Genomic DNA, 16,815 nt, shown 5'->3' with positions numbered 1-16,815 from the left:
GACTCACCGGTCTATAATTCCCGGGGAAGTCTCTGTTCCCCTTCTTAAACAATGGGACAACATTCGCTATCCTCCAATCCTCTGGCACTATACCTGAGACCAACGACGACCTGAAGATCAGAGCCAGAGGCTCTGCAATCGCCTCTCTTGCCTCCCAGAGAATCCTAGGGTAAATCCCGTCTGCCCCAGGGGACTTATCTATTTTCAAACCCTCAAGAATATCTAGCACATCCTCCTTATCAACTGCAATACTGTCCAGTTTACAACCCTGTAACCCAGTGTTCTCCACAGCTACATTTATGTCTCCCTGCGTGAATACCGAAGAGAAATATTGGTTCAATGCCTCTCCAATCTCTTCCGGTTCCACACATAACTTCCCACTGCTGTCTCTAACTGGCCCTAATCTTGCCCTAACCAATCTTCTATTCTTAACATATCTATAGAACACTTTAGGATTCTCCTTAATCCTATCAGCCAAAATCTTCTCATGTCCTCTTTTAGCCCTTCTTAACTCACTCTTTAACTCCCTCCTAGCCAATCTAAAGCTTTCCAGTGCACTACCTGAGCCCTCAAGTCTCATCCTGACATAAGCCTCCTTTTTCCTTTTAACCAGCGAATCAACTTTTTTAGTGCACCACGGTCCTCTGATGAGGACCATCAGAGGATACAGCAGGATATAGATCAGTTGGAGACTTGGGTGGAGAGATGGCAGATGGAGTTTAATCCGGGCAAGTGTGAGGTAATGCATTTTGGAAGGTCTAATGCAGATAGGAAATATACAGTAAATGGCAGAACCCCTAGGAGTATTGATAGGCAAAGGGATCTGGGTGTACAGGTACACAGGTCACTGAAAGTGGCAATGCAGGTGGAGAAGTCGTCAAGAAGGCATACAGCATGTTTGCCTTCATTGGCTGGGGTATTGAGTTTAAAAATTGGCAAGTCATGTTGCCGCTTTATAGAACCTTAGTTAGACTGCACTTGTGTTATACCGCAATATAGTGTTCAATTCTAGTCGCCACATTACCAGAAGGATGTGGAGGCTTTCGTGAGGGTGAAGAAAAGATTTACCAAGATGTTGCCTGGTATGGAGGGCATTAGCTACGAGGAGAGGTTGGAGAAACTTGGTTTGTTCTCACTGGAGCGACAGGTTGAGGGGAGATTCGATAGAAGTCTACAAGATTACGAGAGGCATGGACAGAGTGGATAGTCAGAAGCTTTTTCCCAGGGTGGAAGAGTCAATTACCAGGGGGTATAGGCTTAAGGTGCGAGGAGCATGTTTCTAAAGAGATGTACGAGGCTGATTTTTCAGAGTGGTGGGTGCTTGGAGCTCGTTGCCAGGGAAGGTAGTGGAAGTGGATATGTAGTGACTTTTAAGGGGCATCTTGACAAGTACACAAATGATTTGCGAGTAGAGAGATATGCTCCCTTGAAGCTTAGGGGTTTTAGTTAAGTCGGGGAGCATGGTCTGTGCAGGCTTGGAGAGCCGAAGGGCACCTGTTCCTGTGCTGTAATTTTCTTTGTTCTTTGTAATGTTACAGTCATAGCTAGGGTGTGGAGAAAGATAAAATTAATGAAATTAAGTCCATTCAAAAGTCTGACAACAGCAGGGAAGAAGCTGTTCTTGAGTCGGTTGGTATGTGACCTCAGACTTTTGTATCTTTTTCCTGAAGGAAGAAGATGGAAGCGAAAATGTCCGGAGTGCGTGGTGTGTTGAATTATCTTGGCTGCTTTGCCGAGGCAGTAGGAAGTGTAGACAGAGTCAATGGATGGGAGGCTGGTTTGCATGATGGATTGGACTACATTCATGACCTTTTGTAGTTCCTTGCGGTCTTGGGCAGCGTTTGACGTGGGCTTCAACATTAAGATAGTAACACATAGTAGATTAAATCAATTTAATTGTAATAAAGCAAAAGACAATTATTTAATTGTCCATCGCATTTTAGTACTATTAAACTTGTAAATAATATGCATGTGTTAGCAAGATGCATTTTTTTGACGAAGGGTCATTTGGACTTGAAGCGTCAACTCTTTTCTCTCCTTGCAGATGCTGCCAGACATGCAGAGGGAGTGACAGATAATTTGATTTATTATTGTCATCGGTATTGTATACAGTGAAATGTATTGTTTGTTGTGCAATACAGACAAAGCATACCATACATAGGGAAGGAAAGGAGAGAATGTAGTGTAACAGTCATAGCTAGGATTTTCCGGCACTTACACTTTTGGTTGCATTTTTTTAAAGCCTGGGCAAGGATTCCTCCAAATGTAATGAAAGAATTTATAAATGATACCTATTCAAAAATTACTGCTTTACAATTCCATATTGTCCACCCTTTCAGAGGAAATACTTGACTTCATTATGTGTACATTTTTGTCTTGAATGATTATTTGTGTTGAAGGCTTCCAGCATTGAAAATAAACAAGATTGGATCAAGCATATACGAGAGGTTATACAGGAAAGGACAATTCATCTGAAAGGTGCCCTGAAAGAAGCAATCCACTTGCCCAAACCTACATCTCACAAACATAAAGGGAGAAGGTGAGTGTTGCATATTGCTGCAAGACACAATAATGTGGTACTTGTTTTGTATAATGTGCCAGTAAATTAAGATAACATCAATACTTAATTGAATCCCACACTGAATTTTAAACAAATCCTTTTCAAAAATCATGAAGTGAGGTCCATGTAAGCTTTCGGAGATCATTTAACACCATTTAAACCTGAGTACGTAAACGCCCAAATTTGTTTAACATGTGCGTAACAATGAAAATTAAAACCAAATTTACAACAACAAAACTACTGTATTGTATGTTAGGCTCAATTTACCGGCCTTTGTGCATCTGCAATCAGAGTTTGAGTTAGCTAACTCCACAGGTGAGGGAGTGACAAATAATTTGATTTATTATTGTCACCGGTATTGGTATACAGTGAAATGTATTGTTTATTGTTGACAAAGCATACCATACATAGGGAAGGAAATGAGAGAGTGCGGAATGTAGTGTTACAGTCATAGCTAGGGAGTAGAGAAAGGTCAACTTAATATAAGGTAGGTTCATTCGAAAGACTGATGGCAGCAGGGAAGAAACTGTTCTTGAGTCGGTTGGTACTTCACCTCACCGACTTTTGTATTTTTTCCCCAATGGAAGAAGGTGGAAGAGAATACGTCGGGGTTGCGTGGGGTCCTTGATTATGCTGGCAGCTTTTCCGAAACAGCGGGAAGTGTAGACAGAGTCAATGGATAGGAGGCTGGCTTGTGTGAGGGACTGGATTTTGCTCACGACTCTTTGTAGTTTCTTGTCGTCTTAGAATCATAGACTCACTACAGTGCAAAAGGAGGCCATTTGGCCCATCCAGTCTGCACCAACCACAATCCCACCCATGTCCTATTCCCGCAATTCCCGATATTTACACTGAAAATCCCCCTGACACTAAGGGTCAATTTAACATGGCCAATCAGCCTAACCCGCACATGTTTGGACTGTGGGTGGAAACTGGAGCACCCAGAAGAAACCCATGCAGACATGGAGAATGTGCAAACTGCACATGGATAGTCACCTGAGGCCAGAATTGAACCCAGGTCCTTGGCGCTGTGAACCAGAAGTGCTAACCACTGTGCCACTATGGCACTCTTGGGTAGAGCAAGAGCCATACCAAGTGTGGTACAACCAGAAAGGATGTTTTCAAAGATGCATCTATAAAAGTTGTGAGATTCGTAGCGGGCACGCCAAATTTCCTTAGCCTTCTGAGAAAGTAGAGACATTGGTGGGTTTTCTTAACTATAGCATTGGCATGAAGGGACCAGGACAGGTTGTCGGTGATCTGGACATCAACTTGGAGCCCTTAACCATTTCCATCTCATCATTGTTGATGTAGACAGGGGCATGTCCTCCACTTCACTTCCTGAAGTCGATGACTATCTCCTTTGTTTTACTGATGTTAAGGGAGAGATTATTGTCATCGCATCAGTTCACCAGATCCTCTAATTCATTCCTGTACTCTGTCTCATTGTTTGAGATCCACTGAGAAATTAGATTGTTGCAGGTCTGATTTATGTTTGAGTGAACTGCTCCACAATTCATGTATTTCTTGTCCCCCTCTTCTGAAGATACTCTTGCATATACAGTTGTGTAAAAGTCAACCCTAGTTTTTCAGGGATCAAATCCTAAAAATAATAATGAAAATGACTATCAGTAAGTTTAAGTTTTGTTTTTATTTATTCAAATTAGTAAAATGATCACATTATGAATCATAATTAATTTTTTTATTGTTGTCACTTTTTACTTTACTGCATTGTGACAGATCTTTTGGTTCTGACTTGGGTCACAAAGCGCACACGTCAACCCCCTTAAAAAAAAATTACCCATGCAAAAGTTGACCCACCCATGACTTTAACCTAAAAAATTAGCCTTAAAAATTCCAATATATCCACAAATGTATGGTAATTTAATGTTAGCAATGCAAATAAATATTCATCTGCACAGTGTAACCCAATGGATGAAAAATGCTTAACGCTACCTAAACTGAGCTACCACAGGAATAGGTTCACATTGTGTCAATTAACAGCTAATCTTGTTCACTTGGTTTGATGCTAAGACTGAGCGGACTAGAGGTGTGTAACAGCGTGGCATGAGTGGAAAACATTCATTACTTTGTACCATGGATTCATATCTGTAGAAGAGTTAGCAAGATCTAGTAGATGGGTACATAGGTTTCAGGAATATTATTGTCAGAAAATGCAGTAGCATCTTGAAAGAATTTTGAAATTATATTTAACATTTCTGTAGTTACAAGTCTATAGGTAATTTTCAGCAACATGATGGTTTTTTTATTGTATATGCAAAAGTAAAAGCTTATTAGTCACGAGTAGACTTACACTAACACTGCAATGAGATTATTGTGAGAATCAAGGAGGTGAGAAGGTAATACAGGCACAGGTCCCAGGGGCATCTGATGCAAAAGTTAGCTTACCTTTTGCAGTGCTTCACTTCATCTAAATGCCATATTTTAAAATAGTGAACCGGTGTTATCCTAATTCTTCTGATTATATTGGATGTCAAGTACTACACAAAAATTGAATGCCAGGCCTATTAGAAATATTGTCACCAACACATTTGATTTCTTATTTGAGCGTTACCAAGAGTAAGGAGAACAACGTAGAACATTACAGCGCAGAACAGGCCCTTCAGCCCCCGATGTTGCGCCGACCAGTTAAAAAACAATGACCCTCTAACCTAAACCAATCCCTTTTCATCCATAAACCTATCCACGGATCTCTTAAACGCCCCCAAACTAGGCGCATTTACAACTGCAGCAGGCAGGGCATTCCAATCCCTCACCACCCTCTGGGTAAAGAACTTACCCCTGACATCCGTCCTATAACTACCCCCCCCCCTTAATTTAAAGCCATGCCCCCTCGTGCTAGCTTTCTCCATCCGAGGAAAAAGGCTATCACTATCCACCCTATCTAAACCTCTAATCATCTTATATGTTTCAATAAGATCCCCTCTTAGCCGCCTTCTTTCTAGCGAAAACAACCCCAAATCCCTCAGTCTCTCCTCATAGGACCTCCCCTCCATACCAGGCAACATCCTGGTAAACCTCCTCTGCACCCTCTCCAAAGCCTCCACATCCTTCCTATAATGTGGGGACCAGAACTGCAGACAATACTCCAAGTGCGGCCGCACCAGAGTTGTGTACAGTTGCAACATGACGCTGCGACTCCTAAATTCAATCCCCCTACCAATAAACGCCAAGACACCGTATGCCTTCTTAACAACCTTATCTACTTGATTCCCAACTTTCAGGGATCTATGTACACATACACCTAGATCCCTCTGTTCATCAACACTATTCAGAGTCCTCCCGTTAGCCCTATACTCGACACATCTGTTGTTCCTACCAAAGTGAATTACCTCACACTTCTCCGCATTAAACTCCATCCACCACCTCTCGGCCCAGCTCTGCAACCTGTCTAAGTCACCCTGCAAACTACGACACCCTTCCTCACAATCTACCACACCTCCGACTTTGGTGTCATCAGCAAATTTACTAATCCACTCAACTATACCCTCATCCAGATCATTAATAAAAATTACAAACAGCAGTGCCCCAAAACACACCCCTGAGGCACACCACTCGTAACTGAACTCCATGATGAATATTTACCATCAACCACCACCCTCTGTCTCCTATCTGCTAGCCAATTCCTGATCCAATTTCCTAGATTACCCTCAATCCCTTACATCTGCATTTTCTGCAGAAGCCTACCATGGTGAACCTTATCAAACGCCTTACTAAAATCCATATATACCACGTCAACTGCCTTTCCCCCATCCACCTCTTTGGTCACTTTCTCAAAAAACTCAATAAGGTTAGTAAGGCACGACCTTCCCGCTACAAAACCATGCTGACTATCTCCAATCAACTCATTACTCTCCAAATAACTATAAATCCTATCCCTAATAACTTTTTCTAAAACCTTGCCCACAACAGAAGTAAGACTCACCGGTCTATAATTCCCAGGGAAGTCTCTGTTCCCCTTCTTAAACAATGGGATAACATTCGCTATCCTCCAATCTTCCGGTACTATACCTGAGACCAACGACGACCTGAAGATCAGAGCCAGAGGCTCTGCAATCACCTCTCTTGCCTCCCAGAGAATCCTAGGGTAAATCCCATCCGGACCAGGGGACTTATCTATTTTCAAACCCTCAAGAATATCCAGCACATCCCCCTTATCAACTGCAATACTGTCTAGTTTACACCCCTGCAACCCAGTGTTCTCCTCAGCTATATTCATGTCCCCCTGCGTGAACACTGAAGAGAAATATTGGTTCAATGCCTCACCAATCTCTTCCGGTTCCGCACACAAATTCCCTCTGCTGTCTGTAACTGGCCCTAATCTTGCCCTAACCAACCTTCTGTTCTTAACATACCTATAGAACGCCTTAGGATTCTCCTTAATCCTATCAGCCAAAGTCTTCTCATGTCCTCTTTTAGCCCTTCTTAATTCACTCTTCAACTCCCTCCTAGCCAATCTAAAGCTATCTAGTGCACTACCTGAGCCCTCAAGTCTCATCCGGACATAAGCCTCCTTTTTCTTTTTAACCAACAAATCAACTTTTTTAGTGCACCACGGTTCCCTAGCTCTACCAATTCCTCCTTGCCTGACAGGGACATACCTATCAAGGACTCGCAGTAGCTGCTCCTTGAAAAAACTCCACATTTCGGACGTTCCCAGTCCCTGTAGTCTCCTAGTCCAACCTATGCTTCCTAATTCTCTCCTAATAGCCTCATAATTACCCTTCCCCCAGCTAAAACTACCGACCTGAGGCTCATGCCTATCCCTTTCCATCACTAAAGTGAACGTAACTGAATTGTGGTCACTATCACCAAAATGCACACCAACGTCCAAGTCCAGCACCTGGTCTGGCTCATTTCCCAGCACCAAAGCCAATATAGCCTCACCTCTAGTTGGCCTATCAACATACTGAGTCAAAAAACCTTCCTGCACACTTTGTATAAAAACTGCCCCCTCTAACGAGCTAGAGCTAGAGCTATAGCAATTCCAATCAGTATTAGTAAAGTTAAAGTCCCCCATAACAATTACCCTATTACTTTCACACCTAACCAGGATCGTCTCCGCAATCCTTTCCTCAACCTCTCTAGAACTTTTAGGAGGTCTATAGAAGACTCCCAACAGGGTGACCTCTCCTCTCCTATTTCTAATCTCTGCCCATACTACCTCAACAGACAAGTCCTCATCAAACTTCCTCTCTGACACAGTCCTTGACTAATAATGCTACCCCTCCCCCACTCCTACCTCCTTCTCTACTCCGACTAAAGCATTTGAACCCCGGAACCTGCAACAACCATTCCTGACCCTGCTCTATCCACGTCTCTGAAATGGCCACAACATCAAAGTCCCAGGTACTGATCCACGCTGCAAGTTCATCTACTTTATTGCGAATACTCCTCGCATTAAAGTACACGCATTTCAAACCCTGCGCCGCCCCACCCCCGCGATGCCGTGCATTGCAGTCCCCATCTATGCCCCCCTCACTTTCACCCCCTCTACTCAGGATCCCACCCCCCCTCCGAATCAGTTTAAACCTCCCTGCATAGCCTTTGCAAATTTACCCCCCAGGATATTGGTTCCCCTCCTATTCAGATGCGGCCCATCACTCTTATAGAGGTCCCACCTAGAGCAGAGGGGATACCCGATCCTCTACACTGGTAGAGAATCCCACCCTCCCACCTCCTCTAACCTAATTATAAGTGTGTGGGAAGTTTTTTTTCTTTTTTTTTCTGCTGGTAATTGTTTCAGGGATGGCAGTTCAGGCAGTAAGCTGCATCTCATGTGGGATGTATGTGGTGAGGGACTCCAGTAGTGTTTCTGGTGATTTTACTTGTAGGAAGTGTGTTCGACTGCAGCTTCTGGAGGAGCGTGTAAAGGAGCTGGAGGTGGAATTAGAGGAACTCCGCATAATTCGGGAGGCAGAAGCGGACATCGATAGGAGTTATAAGGAGATAGTCACTCCTAGAAATGAGTCTTGGGTAAATGCCAGGAAGAGGGGAAAGAAGCAATTGGGGGGACAATCCCCTGGGGCTGTTCCCCTCCAAAATAGGTTTTCGGTCCTGGAGGCTACAGTTGAGGAGGAATCAACTGGGGATAGCCAAAGGGAGCAGATCTCTGGAGATGAGCCTACTGTGAAAGCTCAGGTGGTTAGGGGATATAAAAGATTGGGCCTAGTGATTGGGGACTCCACAGTTAGAGGGACGGATAGGAGAGTCGGAAGTAATGGGAGGGACTCAGGGCTGGTGTGTTGTCTACCAGGGGCTGGGGTCCGGGATGTATCGGAAAGGGTATTCAGGACTCTTAGGGGAGAGGGAGATCAACCCCAAGTTATAGTTCATGTGGGGACGCATGACATAGGGAGGTTAAGGGAAGGGGATATTAAGCAGAGATTTATGGAATTTATGGATTTATGGAGAGGGAAAGTTTGAACTCGTGGCTGAGGGGATGGTGCAGGAGGGAGTGGTTCAGGTACTTGAGCAATTGGGGCTCATTCTGGGGAAGGTGGGACCTCTATAAGAGTGAGAAAGAAGAAATTTGTAAAAGTGAAATTTCAAAACATTTGTGGTTCAAAAATTCTGTTCATCTTGCAAATTAAAGGAAGTCATTTTCTCTAAATATCGCTGAGAAGCACTGAAAATCAGATGCCATGGGTTGCCATAGCAACCACCAAATTAAGAGCAATTTGATTGCAGCAACACCTAATAACCCTGACATTTACTTTTTGTGTGTTGTACAATCAGGAAAAAATAGGTTAATTTTGGTTCACAGCTCAGAATCTGAACTTTGTCTTTCTCTCTGAATCATTATTTGTCTTTTTTTTGCTTTCACATTCTGTTGATGTCCAACTTTTAAATACTGTAGCACAGAGAGAACGAAATGTACTGTCCTTGTTTTATGCCAGAAGAATTGATGCAGTTCAAGTGGAAATCAAATGATTTCTTTTTCCAAAACCAGCTGATACAATAAATGTTTAATTTCAATGAGAGACAACTATATGGGCATTGCTTGTGTGTCATTTTTTATTTGCATTTTATCAACAATGTGGTAAAATGTAAAAAGAAATGTTAGACGTAAGAACTGCTGCAGTCCATGTGATGTAGATACGCCCACAGGAAGTTCACAGTTAGGAAGTTCTAGTATTATGACTCATCAACAGTGAAGGAACAGGAATTTGGTACCAAGCAAAGATGGTGTGTACCTTGGGGGGAACTTGGGGATGGTGCTGTCCCCATGCATCAACTGTGGTAAAAGCTGAGAGTTTGGAAAGTGCTATGAAGAGGCATTAGTGAATTGCTACAGTGCTTCTTGGTATGTGCTGTTGTCCTGCTGGATAGCGGAGGAGACAGTAGATGTTTAGGATGATGGATGAAGTGCCAATTAAGTGTGCAGCTTTGCCCAGGATGGTATTGAGCTTTTTGCGTATTGTTGGAGATAAGAGGAGAGAATTCCATCACAGTTTGACTTTACAGTTGATGGACAGGGTTTGGGATGTCAGAAGGTGAGTGATAATGGCAAAATTCCAGGCCTTTGACCTGCTTTATAGCCACAGTATTTATATTGATCCAGTCCTTTTTATTGTCAGTATAAGCCCCAGGATGTTGATAATAGGGGATTCATTGATGGTGATGCCATTGAATATCAAAAGGTAAAGTTTAAATTCTCTCTTGTAAGCATTGTCTTTGCCTGGTACTTGTATGGCACGATTTTTACTTGCCACTTTTCAGCTCAAACTTAAATGCTGTTCAGGCCTTGCTTCATACAGACACAGACTGCACTGGTATGTGAGAAGTTGCAGATGTTACTGTACACTGAAATCATCAAATAACATCTCACTTCTAACGTTGCATTGGAGAGATGGTTGTTGATGAAGCAGCTAGAGAAAGCTGGGCTTAGGACGCTGCTCTAAGGAACACCTGTAGTGATGTCCTTGGGGCTGAGATGATTGGCCTCCAATAACCACAACCATATTCCTTTGTGCTCGATAACTTGGTTTGAACCTAAATTCACAACAAAGATTATTTACAGAGATTTAAATTGCATTTCTGTTATTTCAGATTCACCTTTCACTTATAAAGTGTTGCATAGAATCTACTGCACAGAAACAGGACATTGAGCATAATTTTTCTATGCTCGTATTTATAAGCCACACAAGCCCCTCCTATTCTAATTATCTTTTCCTACCCTATTCCTCTATTCTCTTCTTTCACATCTAAGCATTTAAATGTATCAGTGCTAACTGCTTCAGTCATTATGCTATCTGCTTCAACCATTGTGCAGCAAATCCCACATTTTCAACGCTTTCTTTAAAGAAAATTCGCATGCGATAAATTGGCTGTTCATTTGGGTAATAATAAATATACCTTAGTTAAACACTGTGTGAGTCTTTGATTGCAGCACCACCTGGTGAACATGCCAGACCCTGTGAGTTTATCCAACATTTTCTGCTTTTATTTCAGACTTCCAGCATCTGCAGTATTTTGCTTTTATATGGAACATCCTTTGCTCCCTTCAAGTTGTATTTTTGTAACTTAAAATATAGTTTTAAGGACTGCAAATGGGCCAATTTAAACAGCCCTGATATCTCCTCTGTCCAGCCACCTTGTAAGCACAGGCGTTTTGATTTGCTTCCCCCATTATAAGCAATAGCATATGTTCTAAACCACTCAGTTTTGGTGTGATCTTGTTTTCTATTAACAATCTCACAGTAAACTTGAGATAAAATGAACTTGGGTTTCGTTTATTTGCCCACTGAAAACTTTGGGGCGTCGTGGGGGCAGGTTATTGGTACACTCATGCAGTAAAACAGGAATAGAGACAGAATGATTTAACAGGCAAAGACCACAGAGAAGAGAATTCTTGTTTCAGGAATCCACAGTCACAGTCCAATGGTTTATTCCTTCACAAAGGGTGGCAAGCTGAGCTAATGTTGAATAATCCACTTTTCCAGTAGAGTTGACTTCCACAATGAGATATCATGCAGAGATGATGGTACAAAGGATCTAGTAGAAACGGTATAGATGAGCCCATTTTCTGTGCTGCCTCTTGGTAGATGGAAAAATGGCAGATTGAACTTTGCAGCATCACAAGGTAATATTTCTGGTTCTCCCAGTTAGGAGGTCATGTCACTTTACTCCTGCCTTGCCACTTCGGCTTTGACAACGGGTGTGCAGCATCTTGTCTAGGTCTTTGAAATTGCTAATGTTCCAACCATTTAATCTTAAAGGGAAGTTGCAAGGTCCTTTCCCCTAGTGCATGAATTAGGCCTGGCTTATGAAATTAAAATGGCGTTTGTATAATTCCTTTTGAAATTGGTCGCTGCAATCTCAGAGATTGCGAATATGGCAAAAGAGCAAAATCAGCCCGGGAAACAGGCCCTTCGGCCCAACGAGCCCGCGCCGCCATCTCAACACCACCAGTCCCCCTCTCCCCCCACGACCCCTGTATAATGTTTTATGGCCATCCAGATTGAGGGAAACTGATTTAGGGACAATTTATTCCTGCCAATCAGCCTAACAGCACATCTTTGGGCTGTGGGAGGAAACCGGAGCACCCGGAGAAAACCCACGCAAGCACGGGGAGAATGCGCAAACTCCCACAGACACCGGCCCAATTCCATGTGTCTGCAGAGCAATCAGCGATAGTCACTGAGCTGTCGTCTTGCCCAGTATCTGGTCCAGTTTAGGCACACACTAACGACATGAAGCACTAGGCCAATCCTGAACAACCAAGAGCAGCCCCAGTACGACCCATTGCGTGTATGCCCCTCGTTGGACATGAGGTGGACCGACTTAAAACCTGTGAATGAAAAGAGAAAAACACTATTATCATACCATACCCATTTATATTACCAGGGATGCCCCAATGCTAATGACCCTTATTTAAAACAATCTCCTATATCCACCCATCTCCAACCCAGTCATGTGCCTGTCTAAGTTACTCTTAAATGACTCTAGCGTGTTTGCCTCCACCACCTTACTTGGCAGAGCATTCCATACCCCCACTACCCTCTGAGTGAAAAACCTCCCTCTAATATCTGTGTTGTACCTCTCCCCCCTCACTTTAAGTCCATGGCCCCTTGTCCTACGTGTCTCTATCATAGGAAATAGCTTACCTCTGTTTACTCTATCTATACCCTTCATAATCTTATATACCGCTATTAGATCCCCCGTCAGTCGGCGTCTTTCAAGGGAAAAGAGCCCCAATTTCTTCAATCTTTCCTCATACCCCAGTCCTTCCATACCAGGCAACATCCTGGTAAACCTCCTCTGCACTCTCTCCAGAGTCTCCACGTCCTTCCGGTAGTAAGGCGACCAGAACTGGATGCAGTACTCGAAATGCGGCCTAACCAACGTTCTGTACAACTGCAACATTAGACTCCAGCTCTTATATTCTATACCCCTTCCTGTAAAGGCTAACATACCATATTCTTCACCACACTCTCCACTTGCACTGCCACCTTCAAAGACTTGTGCACTTGCACCCCCAGGTCTCGCTGCGATTCTATACTCCTTACGGGCTTACCCTTTACCATATAACTCTCCCCTACATTATTCCGGCCAAAATGCATCACCTCACATTTGTCTGGATTAAACTCCATTTGCCACGTATCTGCCCAATCAACCAGCCTATCAATATCCTGCTGTATTGCCAGACACTGCTCCTCACTGCCCGCCAATCCAGCCATCTTGGTGTCATCAGCAAATTTGCTGATCACACCACCTACTCCCTCTTCCAAATCATTTATATACACTGCAAAGAGAAGAGGTCCCAGTACTGAGCCCTGCGGCACACCACTAATGACAGACCTCCAGCTAGAAAAAGACCCCTCCACTACTACTCTCTGACTCCTCTTTGCAAGCCAGTTCTGTACCCATGTAGATACCTGACCACATATCCCATGAGCTTTAATCTTCTGTACCAACCTACCATGAGGGACTTTGTCAAACGCCTTACTGAAATCCATATAGACGACATCAACGGCTCGTCCTTCGTCAACCGTTTTTGTCACCTCCTCAAAGAATTCTAACAGATTTGTAAGGCAAGACTTCCCCTTGACAAAGCCATGCTGCGTATCCTTAATCAGATCGCAACGCTCTAAGTGCGCATACATCCTATCCCTAAGAATCCTCTCCATCAACTTACCTACCACTGACAATAAGCTCACTGGCCTATAGTTACCCAGGCTATCCCTCCTACCCTTTTTAAACAATGCTACCGTGTTTGCTATCCTCCAGTCCTCTGGGACCTCACCTGTGTCCAAAGAAGAGAGAAAGATTCGTGTCAGAGGCCCAGCAATCTCATCCCTCACCTCTCTAAGCAGCCTAGGATAAATGCAATCGGGCCCCGGAGATTTATCAGTTTTAATGCCATCTAAAAGCCCTAACTTTCCCTCGTAATCGATAGATCTTTCGATTGGTCTACCGCTCCCTCAATGACCGTACTAGACATCAAGCCCCTCTTCTTCGTGAATACTGATGCAAAGTATTCATTCAGGATCTCCCCCATTCCCTCTGTCTCTAAGCACAATTCCCCACGTTTGTCCCTGAGAGGACCGATTTTACCCCTAGCCACCCTTTTGTTCTTAAGATAGGAGTAAAACGCCTTTGGATTCTCCTTAACCCTACCTGCCAAAGCCATTTCATGCCCCCTCTTTGCTCTCCTAACTCCCCGTTTGAGATCCCTCCTACTCTTTCTGTATTCCTCCAACGCTCTCTCCATTCCCAGCTGCTTAGACCTGACATACGCCTCTCGTTTCTTCCTATCCAGGCCTTCTATATCTCTAGTAATCCACGGTTCCCTAATCCTACCTTTCCCATCCTTTCTCCTAACTGGCACATGCCTTTCCTGCACCCTTTGCAGTTTTCCCTTGAAAGACTCCCACGTGCCTAAAGTGGCCTTGCCTTCCAACAGCCTATCCCAGTCTGTATCCCTAAGCTCCTGCCTAATCCGGCTGTATCTAGCCTTCCCCCAATTTAGCACCCTCCCCTTAGGACAGCTCTCGTCTTTTTCCATTCGTAAACTGTTTTCAAAATTGCCATATTAGCTCATGTCATTCTATGATCCAGACAGGCACAGCTTCAACCACTTTAAAAAGGGTACTTGAAATGTTTTTACTTCTTAGAAATTAGCCTTGAGAGAATACTATAGTATATAGAAGCGTAGAATCCCTGCAATGCAGAAGGAGGCCATTTGGCCCATCGAGTCTGCACCAACATCTCTGACTGATAATCTTACTCAAACCTTCTCCCCCACCCTATCCTCATAAACCCATACATTTAGCATCGCCAGTCCACCTAACCTACACATCTTTGGACTGTGGGAGGAAACCAGAACACTTGGAGGCAACCCACACAGACATAGGGAGAATGTGCAAACTTCACACAGTCATCCAAACCCAGAATCAAACCCAGATCCTTGGTGCTGTGAGGCCACCATGCTACCGTATATTTTTATATATGAAAATATAGAATATGAGGTCTTGGCTCTCGACAATATTGCTCAGCGATAGAAATAAGTGTACTAAATTCCAGATTATTTCTTAATGCATAGTTTTCTTTGAACATTTAAGAAAAATCATCCTTGGACAATAGTTATAAGTTTCAGTACTCAGCAGGATATTTGTACAATTAAATTATTTTTTCTACAGATTATTTCACCCTCTTCTATCATTTTCAACACTGAGCAAATAAAATTGTAGTTTTGTTTTTCTGTTATGATTTTCCAGTTATATTTGAAGTTTGAGTATTTTCAAGGCAGCAACATCTGTTAGTATTCAGGTTTTGCCTTTTATAACCTTCTGTACATAGTCTTTTTCTATTCTGTCCCCAGTCCTCTAGACCAAATTTCCTCTTAAACTCTTCCATGCTATTGCCCTAAACTTGTATCTTTCTCTACTTTCCCCATCTCTCCTCATGCCATCCAAAGTTCATTTTGTTTGTGAGACCTATTTCCTGCTTTCCAGACTGGTATTTCCACTGACCACCCAACTCCCCTTCTTGGCCCCAGGTTAGATGGCATTAGCAATTGTTCTCGCTCCTCGGGTTCTATCTCTTTCTCATTCAAATCGCCTTCCCCTTTTTAAAAAAAATCCTTGACCCACCTTGCAAACAACTGCCCTATCCTCAATCTCCCCTTTCCCCTCCGAAGTCACTGAATATATAGTTTCACAAATCCGTGTCTATTTTCTCCAGGATTCATGTTTAAATTGCACCAACTTCTGGTCTTTCCCAAGGATTTGTCCTTGACCCCCTCCTATTTCTAACCCTGATGCTGCCTCTAAATGAGATCATCTGAAACATGTCAATTTCCATGTATAAGACAATGTGCCCAGTTTTTTTAGCATTAACATCTCATTCAAGCCTTTCACTGTGTTTAAATGATCAGACTACTTTCCTGACATCCAGGGCCAAATGAGCAGAAATTTCCTCCAATTAAATATTGAGAAGACTAAAGTTATTGTCTTCATTGTGTTTAGTCACTCCAAACTTTGCTACCTTACCACCAACTCCATCCATCTTTCTGGCACTGTGTGAATCTGAGACTTTGCAACCTCACTGTCATATTTGACCCCAAGATGAGCTTTCAACTACATCTGCATATTCACTAAGACCATCAATTTCCCCCTCCAAAATATTGCTCAGCCTTAGCTGCTGTTGATATCATCACTCATGCCTTTGTCACTTGCGGGCATAACTATTCCACCACATTCTTAGCTGGTCACCCACATTCTCACTCGAAATTCAACTGTCTTAACTTGTACCAAATCCTATTTGTCCATAATCTGTCTGCACACTAGTCTATTATGGCTTCCAGTTAAGCAGTTTCTATTTTAAAATCATTACCCTAGTTTTCAAATCCTTCCATGGCCTTTCCTCTCATATTTCACTATTCTGCTGCAGTCTGACAACCTTTGGATATTTACAGTCCTCTAATTGCAGTCACTTGGGCATTCCTGATTTTAATTGCTTCACTATTGGTGTCTTTTGCTGCCTAGACCCTAAATTCTGGAATTCGCTTCTTGAACCTCTCTGCCTTTCTATCTTGAAGACATTCTTTAAAACCTACCTCTTGGGCTCCGTGTCATGTATTTTTTTTATGCCTCTGTTAAAATACGTTGTAATATTTTAATATGTTAATTGCATTATATAAATACAAGTTATTGTTGAATGCACCTTTCTCTGGCTCCTTCTTTGGAGTGGAAAAGCTCAAGCCTTCAGTCTTTCTTCACATGTCAATG

At 43.0% G+C, this 16,815-nt stretch overlaps 1 protein-coding gene across 4 annotated transcripts in view; it reads left to right on the top strand.

Moving 5' to 3' along the window:
* The window catches only part of LOC145354025 (triple functional domain protein), a 641,321-nt gene that overhangs the window by 434,399 nt on the left and 190,107 nt on the right, over positions 1 to 16,815 (top strand). For all 4 annotated transcript variants that reach the window (XM_080205115.1, XM_080205124.1, XM_080205134.1 and 1 more), the window contains one exon: positions 2,400 to 2,539. In XM_080205115.1, coding sequence (XP_080061241.1) covers positions 2,400 to 2,539 — 140 coding nt within the window. The remainder of the gene's footprint in view (positions 1 to 2,399; positions 2,540 to 16,815) is intronic.

Source organism: Carcharhinus amblyrhynchos, chromosome 2 (genome assembly GCF_965287045.1).
Source record: "Carcharhinus amblyrhynchos chromosome 2, sCarAmb.v2.hapA, whole genome shotgun sequence".
NCBI classification, from domain to species: domain Eukaryota; kingdom Metazoa; phylum Chordata; class Chondrichthyes; order Carcharhiniformes; family Carcharhinidae; genus Carcharhinus; species Carcharhinus amblyrhynchos.
Note: the sequence above shows the minus strand (reverse complement) of the source record. Positions and strands in the feature narration are given on the sequence as shown.